Source organism: Bidens hawaiensis, unplaced genomic scaffold (assembly GCF_021521415.1).
Source record: "Bidens hawaiensis isolate Kalapana, Puna unplaced genomic scaffold, B.hawaiensis_p1.1 tig00014763_1, whole genome shotgun sequence".
NCBI lineage: Eukaryota > Viridiplantae > Streptophyta > Magnoliopsida > Asterales > Asteraceae > Bidens > Bidens hawaiensis.
This window is the reverse complement of record NW_027492300.1, coordinates 175,579-190,603: the sequence shown is the minus strand read 5'-3', so window position 1 is coordinate 190,603 and position 15,025 is coordinate 175,579. Positions and strand designations below refer to the sequence as shown.

The following is a 15,025-nucleotide window of genomic DNA, read 5'->3' as shown; positions in this document are numbered from 1 at the left end:
GTTTTGACGGTTTTTATATTAAACCGTGTGCCAAACAATTAGTACCGTTTTTTATTAATGTAAAATGAATCCAAACCGGATTGAAACATGAACACCCCTTCAAATTAGCATTCTATTTTTTGTAAGAAAAAAAAATACTATTGTAAATTGTAATTTATAACAACTTAATGTTTCGATACACGGTTTAATCTGCTTCTCCCTAATTGGTTCGCATACCGACCAAATGTCACACCCACGACACGACATCCCACTTACACATTTCATCGAACACAAGACGTGCCTTTCTCAACGCCACCACAACAACAATATACATGCCCCCAACTTCATTCCTTACCCTTATAACGCCTGAGTTTAACTAACCCAAAAACATCGTTTTAAATATGTTATTTTTTTTGAATTATAAGCTATAAGAATGCCACTACTATTTTCAGTGTTTACAACGGATACCGACCGAACTTCTGCGGCTTTAATAATAAGTTGTACGTATACCGATACCGTTCAGTTTTACACAATGCAAAGACCCACCAAAATCTTGATCAACAAAAGAGCTGCAGAACAACAATGTCTACACCTTCTTCAAACCTGCAACACACTCATAAACCTCACCCAAATCCACACCCAAATCCTCAAATTAGGGCTCCAATCCAACCCACTAATCCTCACCAAATTCACCCAAACATCATCCACTCTCAACTGCATCAACTATGCATCACTCATCTTATTCGCCAAAGACGCCAAACCCCACCTCTACGACACCTTCCTCTACAACACCATCATCAGAGCTTACTCCCAAACCCATAAATCAACCACCTTTGCGGTTAATATCTACAAAAGAATGGTGGGTAATGATGTTATGCCTAATAAGTTTACATACCCATTTGTGCTTAAGGCTTGTGCTGCAATTGGCAGGCTAGGGTTAGGTGAATCGGTTCATGGGAGTGTTGTGAAGTGTTTGTTTGATGGGGATGTTCATGTGATGAATACTTTGGTGCATATGTACTGTTGTTGTGGGAGTTTGGAGGGTGCACGTAAGGTGTTCAATGAAATGCCGAAGTGGGATTCGGTGTCGTGGAGTGCGATGATTGGCGGGTGTGTGAGGATGGGGATGTCGGGGAGTGCGGTGGAGGTGTTTAGGGAGATGCAGGTGGCTCGGGTGAGGCCGGATGATGTGACGATGGTGTCGGTTTTGTCGGCGTGTAGTGATTTGGGCGCGTTGGAGCTTGGGAGATGGGTTGAAAGGTATGTGGAGAGGGAAAAGATTACGAAAAGCGTCGAGCTTTGTAACGCGTTGATTGATATGTTTGCGAAATGCGGTGATGTGGATAAGGGTTTAAGGTTGTTTAGAGCTTTGAATGGAAAAACAATTGTTTCTTGGACATCTGTGATTGTTGGTTTGGCAATGCACGGGCGCGGGTTGAAAGCCACTTCGTTGTTTGAGGAAATGATAGATTCCGGGGTGAAACCAGATGATGTCACGTTTATCGGGTTGCTCTCGGCTTGTAGTCATGCAGGGTTAGTCGACGAAGGACTTAAATATTTCAACTCCATGAGTATAGAGTTTCATATAACACCTAAAATCGAGCATTACGGGTGCATGGTTGACCTTTACAGCCGAGCCGGATTAGTCAAAGAAGCATTAGAATTTGTTAAAAACATGCCCATTGACCCGAACCCGATTATTTGGAGAACGTTGACCGCTGCTTGCAGACTACACGGAGAATTAAACCTCGGTGAAACTATTACAAAACAGTTGATTGAAACCGAACCCTTGCACGAGTCTAATTACGTCTTGCTTTCCAACATATACGGGAAAATGCACGACTGGGAAAAGAAGAATGCGGTTAGAAACATGATGGGCGAAAAGGGAATAAGAAAGATCCCGGGGAGTACCATGATCGAGCTAGACAACAGAATCTACGAGTTTGTTTCAGGCGATAGAACACACGAACTATACAAAGAGATTCATGAGATGATTGATGAAATGCATAAGAAGATTAAGATGGCTGGTTATGTGCCAAGTACATCAGAAGTGTTGCTTGATATTGGTCAAGAGGATAAAGAGGATGCTTTGAATAAACATAGTGAGAAACTAGCCATTGCTTTTGCACTTTTGAAGACGCCGCCCGGGACGCCTATACAAATAGTGAAAAACTTGCGGGTTTGTGGCGATTGTCATTCGGCGACGAAGTTTGTGTCAAAGATTTATAGTCGAGAGATTGTGGTTCGGGATAGGAACCGGTTTCATCATTTTAGAGATGGGGTGTGTTCTTGTAAGGACTTTTGGTGAAAGTTTGATGAAGTTAAGCAAAGTACTATACATTTAAATTTTAGGTTAGATTAAATTAACACCAACTATTCCGATCGATTACAATTTTTTTCAATCTTGAAACCATTCAAAGGTAACTTGGTATTTTTTTTGTTTTCCACAAGAGTAAAGTGTCATTTTCGTTCTTGTAGTTTGGCAAATAATACGAATTTAGTCCAATAAAAGTTTATTTTTTACATATGGACAATCCAGGTTTTCCAATTCTTGCCAATTACATCCAAATCACTAACCCTGTTAAATTTAATCGTTAAGTCAGGGGTAGACATGTATTTTCACTATTTCTTTATTATATGAGTAAATTGCCAAAATCATCCCTGAGGTTTGATCACATTTGCGAATTTCGTCCAAAAATATTTTTTTCGTAAGTAGACCATCGATTTTTCCCCCCAACCGTTGCTATTATTATTATTATTATTATTATTATTATTATTATTATTATTATTATTATTATTATTATTATTATTATTATTATGTTTTTGTTCGATGACAAATATAACATCTCACGATTCCTATGTTTGAATCCAATATGATATCTGTTTGTTTATTCTTCTTTATTTTTAGTCATATAAAGGGTTTAGCTCAGTGTAATAATAATAATAATTTAAACAAATATGTAAAAGGACAGTAACACCGTTGAGTTAACGTTGAATTTAGACCGAGTTAACAAATTGGACGAAATTGACAACGGTTGGAAAAATTACTCATATATATGACTACTTGCGAAAAAAATATTTTTGGATGAAATTCACAAATGTGGCCAAATCTCGGGGACGATTTTGGCAAATTACTCATATAATAAATAAAGAGTGAAAAGACATGTCTACCCCTGACTTAACGATTAAATTTAACAAGATTAGTGATTTGGGTGTAATTGGCGATAATTGGAAAACGTGGAGGGTCCGTATGCAAAAAATAAACTTTTTGGACTAAATTCGCATTATGTGCCAAACCACAAGGACGAAAATGGCACTTTACTCTTTCCACAATTTGAGTAGGGTTTACTCCATTAAAGATCTTGTCGTTTCTTGCTCTCCAAATACACCAAAGTGTGACTTGAAAAATGGCCTGAATTAACTTTGAACGTCTTCTGTCCCGGGCCAAGCTAGATTGATAATCCAGCACGCCGTTGGAAAATGCAAAAAAAGGTGAAGCCTACAACAACTAGCTATATGTTGCCACACTAGGTCCGTCTTCAAGCAGTAAATCAACAAATGGTTCACAGTTTCATCAAGATCAAGACAAAAAGGACATACCGTACTCCCCCGTGTGCACATTCCTTCTCAAGAGATCCATTTTTGTCACGATTCTTTGAAGTTGGGCTTTCCATCCGAACGCGTTTACTTTGATCAGGACCCAATTGTTCCACTCGTATGGGCTTGAATCGTTTACCACAAATTGATTCTCCAATAGTCTTCGTGTTGATCTCACTGAAAATAGGCCATTCGTATCCACCAACCAAAACCAAGAATCTTCCATGTCCGTGATACAAATCGATTGGAGTAAAGAATGACACTCTTGTATCTCGTTTCGCTCAATGTTACTGGTAGGAGTTCTAATCCAACTCCAGTTCCACACAAGCAAGTCTCCATTCCTTTTAAAACAACCTGTCACCTTACTACCTTTATGCCTAACAATAGCGAAAAGAGCCGGAAACCTGCATTTTAAAGGGACCGTACCTAACCATGTATTCTTCTCATAATAAAAATGTTGATGATATTGATGTTGATGATGCGGTTGTTGATGAAGATCGAGATTAATTTTTTGTTAAAGAATGCTCGAGATTAAAATTTATTATGTTTATGTATGTGACAATTATTGACGTACTTGTGAATTTTTTTTATATTACGACGTTTATATATATTATAAGAAAAGTATCATATGTGCTTGTCATATCTTGTGGGTATTATTAAAAAGTTCACTAATCATCTACACATGTAATTAGGTAAAGCCATGTGACTTGTAACAAGTTATTTCAAATTTTAACTTATTCTCACTATTTTAAACCCAAAAAACACAATTTTTAAAAACTAAATTTGACCGGCACAGATATGGTCGATTGTGGATTGGCACTTTACTCTTGTTTCTTGAATTTGATTTTAACTTTACGATCGATTTTTACTAGTGACAAGTGATAAGACAAACGTTAATTTTAACATCAATATCTAAAATGACTTGGGTATCGTTGAATCTGGGTCGGTTTGCTTTTAGACAAGGATGCAAATGAGCCGAGTCGGGTTGTGAGCTATTCGAGATCGGCTAAGCTCGAATTGAACTGGGCATAAGCGAGTCTGAGCTTCATTTATTAGCTTGTGAGTCTAAATAAACCTATTTTTATAAAACTTTTATTTGATGCATTAAATATATAATAATAATAATAATAATAATAATAATAATAATAATAATAATAATAAGGAAAATTGGATTTTAATAATCCCAACTTTTTGTTATTGGCAATAATAATCCCAACTTAGTTTATTCCCACAAGTGGTCCCAAATTTAAAAAAGTTGGTTTTCAATTATCCCCGTTAAAAAAAACATAGCGTTGTTAAGTTTTTTCCGAATTTCAAACTGATTTTTTAGGGCTTTTGATCTGAAGAATGTTATGAGTCGATTAATGTAAAACTTAGCTCGAAACGATAATTTAAACAACTTAATTTTTATTAATTTGAAATTCAAACACCCGATTTGATGAGCTAATCAAGCCATTTGAAGCATCATTTCGAGCTAAGTTTTATGTTAATCGACTTGTATCCTTATTCCGATCAAAAGCCCTAGAAAATCATTTTGAAATTCGGAACAAACTTAACGCCGTTAGTTTTTTTTGAACGGAGGGACCATTGAGAGCCAATTTTTTTAAATTTTGAACCACTGATGGGAATAAACTAAGTTGAGATTATTAAAATTCAATTTTCCTAATAATAATATATATTAAAGATAATATTATGGTAAATGGAACTATGCAACATATATTATTTTATATATAAAAGCTATAATTAAAAATAATATAAATAATATCATATCATTATTAAAAAACATTCAAACGATTACAATAAAGTGACAGGTAAACGGAAAACAAAAATAAACACAGTTGAACTCGAGTTAAGTTTGAGTATATAAAAACGTATATCAACTTTAAAAAAAGTGCTCAAATCAGGTTCTAGCTCAACTAGGCTCGGCTTGGCACATTTACACCCATATTTCTTGAGATTTATCGTAAACCGGAAACAAGACGTTAAAATTTTCCAAATATTTCCCCCCATTCCTACATTCCCGCCCATGCTTTCTTTCTCTCTATCCACTGAAAGCATCCAAATCTGCAACACAGATCTTCTTCATCTTCAACCTCTTGAAACCCTAATTCTCCGTTCAATCAAACCCATCCATGTCTCACGCCATTGATTTCTCAACCACACACCGCATACTCCTCCTAATCGACCTCAACCCATTACTCCAATCCCCAAACCCTAACCCTAATTACATCAATTCCATTCTCACCACCTCCAAACTCATCTTATCCTTCAACCCACTTCAAGATTCACTCTTTACCTTCAAATTCATCTTCAATTCACAAAACCCGCATCCCAATTTCACTTCTACACTCACCCATCACTTCAATTCACAAAACCCAGATCCCAATTTCAATTCGCCATTACAAACCCTAGATTCACTCACCAATGCTCTCAATTCAATTCCCTTTACCCAATTGACCTCTTTGCCGACCAATTGCAGTCATTTAGCTGAGAATTTGGTTCACTTGGTTCAGGGTTTTGATTGGGAGACCCGAATTGATGACGCGGCAGGTAATTCGGGTTTTCGGGTTCGGTCGAATTTGGTTATTTTGTTGTCGCCGGTTTGTAAATCGGTTAAATTGTTAGGTGAGTTTACATGTGTTGATGTGAATGAAAACTGTACGGATTTAGATGGTTGTTTAGCTAGGTTTCGTGATTGTTTCGGTGCGGTTAGTGAGGCGTTGAACGGTATGGATATTCATTTTTGTTGGATTGATGTTTGTGACCGAGATGAAGAATTTAAGGAAACGATAGATGTTATCGGTAATGAGATTAGGAAATTTGGTTGGGGGTTTTGTTCGGTTGATTCAGTTGTTTTAGGTTCTGCGCTTGTTTCGTTTGGATTGGTGTATCCGAATATCGTGGTGTCATCTAAGTTGCCAGAGTCTTGTGGTTTAGATGATAAGATTCGTGGGCAATTGAGTCTTGAAATATTGGATGTTAGTGGTAAGCCTTTAGAGTGCAAGTTTTGTGATCTTGAATTGCAGCATTTGAAACAAGTTGGGAGCTCGGAAGCTCAACGTCTCGGTTTAAACGATGGAGTTATGAAATTGCATGTTACAGCGGTTCAGAAGTACACCGAGTATGCATCTTATGAAGAATTTTTGTCTGAATCTTTCGTGGTTCGGTCTGTGGAGTCTGGCAAGAAAGGGAAGGATGGTTTAGACAATCTCGTTGCAGATAGGGTTCTTGAACTTTTAGCAGGAGAAAGTTGCGAGCTTTTCGGGAAAAAGACGGTTCCGACTTGGCAGATTTTTCTTAGTTTTCTTTATAGAGAGGGTTATTGGGCTTTGTTGTCGTTATCAAGTAGTAATGGTGATTCTTACACTGGGATTCTTAAACCGTTCACGGTTCATTCAGCTGTTTTATTGGTTCTAGATAATAAGTTTAACAACCATTCTTTCATTCAAAAGTCTGGTGGAACGAAGCTTCTTATGAATGACAAGTTCTCTCAATGTGACACTGATTTTCAAAAGGGCGCTTCTTCATCAGGAAAAGATGCTCATGTAGGTGACGGAAAGAGAAGAAAGATGAAAAAGCAAGCGTACTTGGACCTCACGTGGAGCTCGTTTTGCAAGGCGGCGTATGAGTTCACAGATGTTGATTTAGCAGAGGTTTACTTTGCCAGTGGGTTAAAAAAGTCGAAGAAGTTAAAGTTTCTTAAATGCTGGATGAAAGAAGTGAAAAAATGGATCTTATCTCTAGACAACGTGCCACGTGGATCCTGCGAAAAGGGTTCAGACTCAAGTCAACAGAAAGAGAAAAATATAAATGATGAACTTTTGTCGATGCGTATATGTTCTGATCAGTCAAGAACGCAGGATGCTGCTGTTTTAGTTTCATGTTCAGAAACTGTAGAATCGTTTTTTGGTAACTTACCTATGAAGATTCAACACGGGCTTGAATCTGATGTAGTGGATTTGAAGACATTGGCAGAGAGACTTGTAAATTCATTCATTTATTGGTTACGTATAAAGCATGAATCCTGTACCGTACAAGTTGCTGAAATCATGAAGTTATTACTACGTGAGCCGAAAGATTTGACAGAACACAAGGATGATAATCCAGATTCTACCTCAAAATACCTAGTTTGAGAGTATCCTTCTGTTGCTTTGTTCGTTTTATTTTGTTTTTAAATAGTTTATTTTCGTTTGCTCTAATCTTTTTCTTAATAATATTATGAGATATGAATTACAAATTTTGCTTCGTTTGGAGATACTTCAGTCGGAATATGCTGGAAGTATCAAGGGGTCGTTGAAGATGAAACTAGTGAAACAAATTTGCTTTCTTTTGGAGATCATTCAGTACCTTGTGGAAGGAGGTTTACACGGTGATGTGAGCCTTTATGATTATGTCGAGGGAACCATAAAAGCGAGGTACTCACTTCCGCATTATATTTTATCAGCACGGTTTTTGTATCTAGTTTTAGTCCATTAGTATTTTGTCGAATGCTTCATATTTTGTCATTAGTATGATGCGAATGCTTTAATACATGATTGGAGTTTTAATACAGTAAAAATGATAGTCAATACTTGAAATTTGGTTTGTAGGAAAATGAAAATGAAAAGAGTAAGCTGCGGTTATGTGGTTTGCCCAAAATTGCGATTTTAGTCCAATAGTTTCAAATTTGCGATTTTCGTCCTTGTGGTTTCATTTCACTTGCAATTAAACCCGAATTCACTAATCCCGTTAAGTCTGGTCGTTAAATCCATCAGCGTGTCGTTTACGTGAGGGGCGGTTTTGTCATTTTCCTTCCCAAATAAATTCCACTCCTAATTCGCAAGTTCCCTCACGTGAGGGGCTGGGGTGTATTTTGAAAAAAAAGGACAAAACTGCCCTTCACGTGAAGGACTTACTGATTGGTTTAACGATCAGACTTAACGGGACTAGTGAATTCGGGTTTAATTGCAAGTGAAATGAAACCATAGGGACGAAAATCGCAAATCTGAAACTCTTGGACTAAAACCGCAGATTTGAACAAACCACAGTTTACTCAAATGAAAAGCATCAATTTTTCAGGTACTCGGAGAATCTTGGAGACGTGGTGGACAAAATCTATGATCAAATGGATCTCTTGCCGTTCGGTGAAGAAACTGAAGATCAAGCTTTCATGTTCAACAGTGAGGATAGCAATCAATCATGGAGAGATAAACACGAGAGAAACGACACGTCAGCAAGTAAGGTGGTTCAAGATTCATTATCCGTAGAAGACGAATCTTGCCATCCACTTGATAAAGTCAACACGACTAATGAATGTGAAACACAAGACGATCATGCTCAGAAGTTGAACGAGGCTCGTGAGAGGAGAGAAAGAGCTAGACGGTTGGTAGTGTCCACCAGCCGAATGCCAGATTTGCAACGGGTCTGGGCTCCAAAGCAGTTGAAGCCCGTGAAAGTCAAACACGAGCCCAGAAGCAAGAAACATAGGAAAGTTAGTTACAGTGTTGTTTGTGAGACTCCATTGATAGATAACAAACCTTCATGCTCTACTCAACAAAAAAAAGGTGAAAGGAGTAACCCGGTTTCCAAGGCATTATTTCAAGATAACAAGTGACGAAACACGATCGATTATTAATCAAACCGATGGTGCTCAAAGCGAGTCATATAGTTTCTTGTATGATCTTTGTAAAGTTAATTCACAGGATAACTCTCACATGTGAGATCCAGACTAAAAGTTATGTATTTGTAGGTGGTTTTAGATTGGATCAAGTCACTAGGGACTTACATATAGAAATGAATGTATAATCTTTTAACTATTACATGCTTATCATGTAACGAGTTCAATGTGACATTCGCCAAATTGTCATTAGCGTTAAATGCAATTGGTTTTCTAGTCAAATGGCATGGGGGTATGGTTAATGTTTGGGATCGTTGAGGTCTTAGGTTTGAAACCTGACTCATGGGGGTTTTCCTACAGGCCTGGAGCGTAAAATCAGTATGGAAGGTGGTTTGGGCGGTTTCAAGGTTTACACTGAGCCGCGAATACCTTTGAATTTTATTAGTTTGTGCAAAGATTATCTAAGTCCAATTTCAAGTATATCATTAATCAGGCCTTAGCAAAACTTATAATAAAAATATTAAAGTAGAAGAACATCCGAGCCTTCTTCAATGTCCATTTCACAAAGAAATGCTCAACCATTCTAGTCATGAACATCCACTCATCCTATTCGACAAACAAGCATCTGTTGGTAAAATATTGCATGATCCCATGAAAAAAATTCAACTATTAAGTGACGGATGTGTGAGACTAATCATGACTCAACTATTTCATATGTTGTCAATATATTGATGAACAATGTTGTTTTGTTCTTCATGAATGGTGCGTGAAGACTACGTGTGATATGGTAAGCATACTCCTGTTATCCTACCAAAAGCCCCTAATAGGTTTTTAGGTGAGCTCACATGTAAGATTTGTAAGTTACCATCCACCGGTTCCACGTATGGAAGCACGGTGTGTGAAGATTATGTTGATATTAACTGTGCATTCATACCCAAAGAAATCACACGTTAGGCTCATCCAGATCATATTTTATCAAAAGTAAAACCTTCATTTTTTTAATTAATTTAATCTTTTTTCGAATTTTATGCTTATATAACCATACTATTAAAGCAACACAAGGTGTTCACATAATCACATGCCATTTAACTAGGAACTCCACATATGATGCCAATTAGATGTCATGTCACTATTTCCTATTATATTATGACCCATGATCCGTTTTCTTATTATAACCCATGACCCGTAAGGCTTTATAAAATTTTAAAAAATATATTATTGTGTGATACGAGTTTCAAACCCAAAGCCTCATGTTTCAAACCAATGTGCTTACAAACTCCACTAAAATGGTAATTATATTTGATTTATTGACTTAACATATATAAGTGTGATTTCTCTTCAAGTATAAAACCAATATTATATTTAAATGTTAACATTTTAATAATTCACAATATGACTTGGTCTTCTCATATCTCTTTAACACAACAATTTCATAAGAGTTATTTATTTTCTTTTACAGTAAAACATTAGTCTTTGTAAATTTAGTTTTTAAATATGTGACAACATTTTGTTATAAATATCAATAACAATATCGGTATGAATGTTTTATTTGAAATAAATCAACCATCAAGATTTGGTTTTCAACTTAAAATTGTAGTGCATAATATCTTAAAAACTTAACAAAAAAAAGTCATAAATAAAAATTATTATATGAAACAATTGAATTTACGTATTGCATATAATATTTATTTTTATTTTTATTATATTTTGTATACGTGTGAAACACGAGCTTTAACCTAGTTGTTTAAATATTTTGATAGTGAAGTGATGGTACGTGGAATTTCAAATGAACCGAATTAAGTAGAAAGAATCATAAACAAAGATCCACCAAGAGCATATGAAAAGATCATAGTGTTTTTTTCATCTTAATTGTAATTATTTTGTTTTTGTACATTTTAGTATATTATCCATAGTGTTTTTTCTTTTATTGTTTATATCAATGACAATTATTTTGTTCATCATAATTGTGTTTCATATTCACAATGTTTTTGTTCATTTTGATTATGTAATTCATTGTGATTATGTTATATATAATGTTTTTTTCTTTGTAATTATGATTACATGAATGTTATTCAGAAAGTTAAATATATGGTATTTAATTAATTGTTGTAGTGTTTTAATTAATAAGATTAGGATGATATTGATTGTGTACTTTAATGTGCTTAGATCATGGGTAAATTATAGGAATTGAGTATAACACAACTGACTATAATGCCTTTTTGAGTAGAAAACACAGTTTTAGAATATCACACCATGACTTATAACAACTTTAAATCTTGACCATTGGATCACCTCATCTAATGTTAAAGATCTTGTCCCACGCTTTTTAGACATTAGGTACTTTTTAAAATAACTTCAGTGATTTCAAATGAGAATCACTTTGAGTTTTAAAAACTTGAAAGAATTTAACGTAACGTTTTTTTTTTGAATTTTTTTACACATATGTAATATATGTAGGTTGAATATACATAAAAAAATTACAGAATTTTTTACTTACCGAGTCGACTTATTACATATGTGTAATGGACGTTTAAATTTGTGTAATCACTGTACATTTTTATTCTCTCGTACTTAAATTTTTTAATCACATTTAATCTTAATCACATAATCTAATGTATTTCTCTAAACCCCAAAGCACGGGTATTTATAATATAACCTATCACGTTTTTTTTTCGAGTGAATGGTAACAAAATATAAGAATAATGGCAAAAACGGAAATTTGAAAATATTTTTTACTTTTAATTATAAATAATTCTTTAGAAGTTTTAAGTTTTCTCTCTAATGATGAGTTTTCTCTTGATCATCTCCATATATATAAAGAATTATTTTTAACTTAAAAAAATATTTTGTAATTTCTTTTTCTTTCATTCTTCTATATACAATAGTGCTTTATTGCATATAATAATATAACACAATTACATTATACAATTCACATTATTGAATACATGTAAATACAACACTATTTCTTGTTGCGATGCACACTAATGCATATATGTAATACAACACTAATGCACATATGTATTATATCAATTTTTTTTTTAGTTTTGTATATAATATAATACTGTTGCACATAAAAGTACACACTATTGCACATATGCAATATAAAAAAAGTCGATGTATTGCATATGTGCATACAACGATTTTTTTTATTATTTTATTATTTTTTTATTTTTTTTCTAGTGAAGAATAATAACATATAAGAAGGAGGAAATTTTAAAAATATTATTTTAATTAAATTAAAAATATTTCTTTATTAGTTCTCCAGTTCTTTCTCTAAGAATGAGTTCTCTCTTGACCCTCTCCATACATACATACATACATACATACATACATACATACTCTCAAAAAATGTTAATATATAAAAAATATTTTATTTTTAAGAGTTTCTAAAATTAGTTCGTAACTTTTTTTAAGTTTTTAAATGAAACTAACCATATATATATATATATACACACACACGAGTGTTGTTAATTTTTTAACGTAGTTTTGTTTTGATATTATACATTTATATTAGTTTGTTACGTTCATTATATTTTTTTAAACATTGGACTCTTTCAATTGAGATGTGTAGGTTTTTAAGATTTTTAACGAACGAACATAAACGAACACGAACATATTGATTTTTTAAACGAACAAACATGAACACAAATATTTGTCTTATCAAAAGGGGGCCTTTGATATAGGTGACAATGATGGTTGATGCATGAGAGGAGAGGTTAACGATGGTGGGTGGTAATCGGAAGTTAACCGGTGATGGAGAGGATAGACTGGCGACAGAGAATATGTAGTGGAGATAAATTAAATTAGAGTTTGATGACGAAAGAGTTTCACAAATCAGAAGTTAATCGGTGATTGAGAGGATTGTAACACCTCGGCTTAAGCAGAAACGCCCGAGTGTGACGTACAGATTGCCCAAACACACGTGACACTATTAAGTGACCATAATAACATTAATTCATTAAATTGCCAAGTACACAAGTTCAAATAAGAATACAAATTGAAATCAAATCATAATAAAAACCAAGGTCTCGTTTATTAAATAACCTAGTTATCTAAGTGTCTTCAATACTTCAACCTCTAATCACAGTACCTGTAACATATGTATAAAATATGGTCAGCTATAAATATAGCTGGTGAGTTTCCACAGTTTAAATACGTACTTAAAAACCATACAATTCATAGACATGTGATAAACGAGCAAGTAAGTCCTTTCCAGTTGGTACAACCAACGTACTTGGATAATCGCGCAAGTAAGGTCCTTTCTAATTGGTAACAACCAAGGTACTTGGATAATGAGGCCCTTTTCCACTCGATACAAATGGATAGAAGTGCAAAGGGGGGCGTATGATCATACTTCACGAGGCTTCCCAATCGTTCAAGTAATATTCGTGCAAGTAATACAAGTAGCACACAAGTCCATATACGAATTATAGTTTTGTAATAGAAGAAACAATGCTTGAATTTTTATAAGGATACATATGCTACACCAAAACATTAAAACATTAAAAAGGGGTGGTGAAAAACTCACCTTAGTGATTGAAGTAAGAGAAATAAGAATAACTTGAAAACGTCCAAGGAAACCGAAGCGGTCAATCCGTACGAACTATAAATAAGAAATAAACACGACTTTTAATGACTATTTTATCGGGAGTCTAGGGTTGATTAATTGCATGAATAACTTTAGGAGTTAGTTATTATATTATTATAATTCATTACAAATTTTATGGCTCTTAGATTATTAAATTATTATTTATGTTTTAATGGAAATCGGTTGTTCATATTATTTTAAGTATTTTAACCGCGAGAATATGAAGTTTAAACATTCGAAATACTTGAACTATTATTTGTAAGTTATAATTATAATTATTGCATTGACAAAACGATTTTTATGAATTTAAAGTTTACTGTGCGATTATTAAACGATTCTTAGTTACGGTTTACGAAAATGAGAAATCGATTTTCAAGTGTGAAATGGTGAGTTATATTTTATATTTAATTTAGAAAATTTTTATTTAATTTATGACGATTTTTATATAATTTTTATGATTTTTAAATGATTTAAAAAGGTTAATAAAAGGTTGAAAAAAATAATGTTAAAAAAACCATGCGTGACCCGGGTTTCGAACCCGGGTCTTCGTGTTACGAGTTCTGTGTGTTACCAGCTGATCTAGGATAGATATTCATTAACGTTTTGGTTTTAATTTATTATATATACTAACAGATACATGTTATTTTATTTATTAATTATAATAACAGCTTTTTACCAAAACAGAAAAGCAAAATGCGTGACCCGCGTTTCGAACACTGGTCTCTTGTTTCCAATCTCATGCAGTTAACCAGTGGACCACTTAAGTAATTCGTTTAAAGTTTGAAAACGATTTTATATATAATATAAACCATATGTATCATCTTCTTCATTGAAACCCTAGGGTTTCAATTGGAAGCATATGGTCTATGAATGAAGCAATAACCATAGGGGTTTTGTTCAGTGAGTAAATGCCGTTAATATTCATATATTAATTACCTTAAATGGTGTTAAAATGGTGGAGAACGAGACGTTGCCGGAGCCGGAAGTTGGCGCAATATTACGGCCAAAAACAGAGAGATTTAGAGGGAAGGAGAGGTGTGAGCGAGTTGTAATGAAGCTTAGATCCCTATTTATACAAGTTGGTGGAGCGTGTACGCGTTAATTTCATTAATGGTGATTTCCGGATTTTCCGGCGACGATTACGGGGTGTTTTATGGCAAGAAATCATAATTAATTAGCGGGATTTTGTTTAATGTCAATGGAGAATCGTTTTGGTACATTTAACTTGGGTTAAAAACACATCTAAGGGCGGTGGTGGCCACCTC

The 15,025-nt window shown here is 34.3% G+C and overlaps 1 protein-coding gene and 1 pseudogene across 1 annotated transcript; both read left to right on the top strand.

Annotated features, from left to right (window-relative positions):
• Positions 1 to 412: 412 nt before the first annotated feature.
• On the top strand, positions 413 to 2,307 carry LOC143547613 (pentatricopeptide repeat-containing protein At4g21065 pseudogene; annotated as a pseudogene).
• Positions 2,308 to 5,676: 3,369 nt separating this feature from the next.
• Positions 5,677 to 9,174, top strand: LOC143547612 (uncharacterized). The gene is made up of 3 exons (XM_077038997.1): positions 5,677 to 7,703; positions 7,756 to 7,991; positions 8,635 to 9,174. The coding sequence occupies exons 1-3, from the start codon at positions 5,709 to 5,711 to the stop codon at positions 9,167 to 9,169; spliced, it is 2,766 nt and encodes a 921-aa protein (XP_076895112.1). The 5' UTR covers positions 5,677 to 5,708; the 3' UTR covers positions 9,170 to 9,174.
• Positions 9,175 to 15,025: the final 5,851 nt, after the last annotated feature.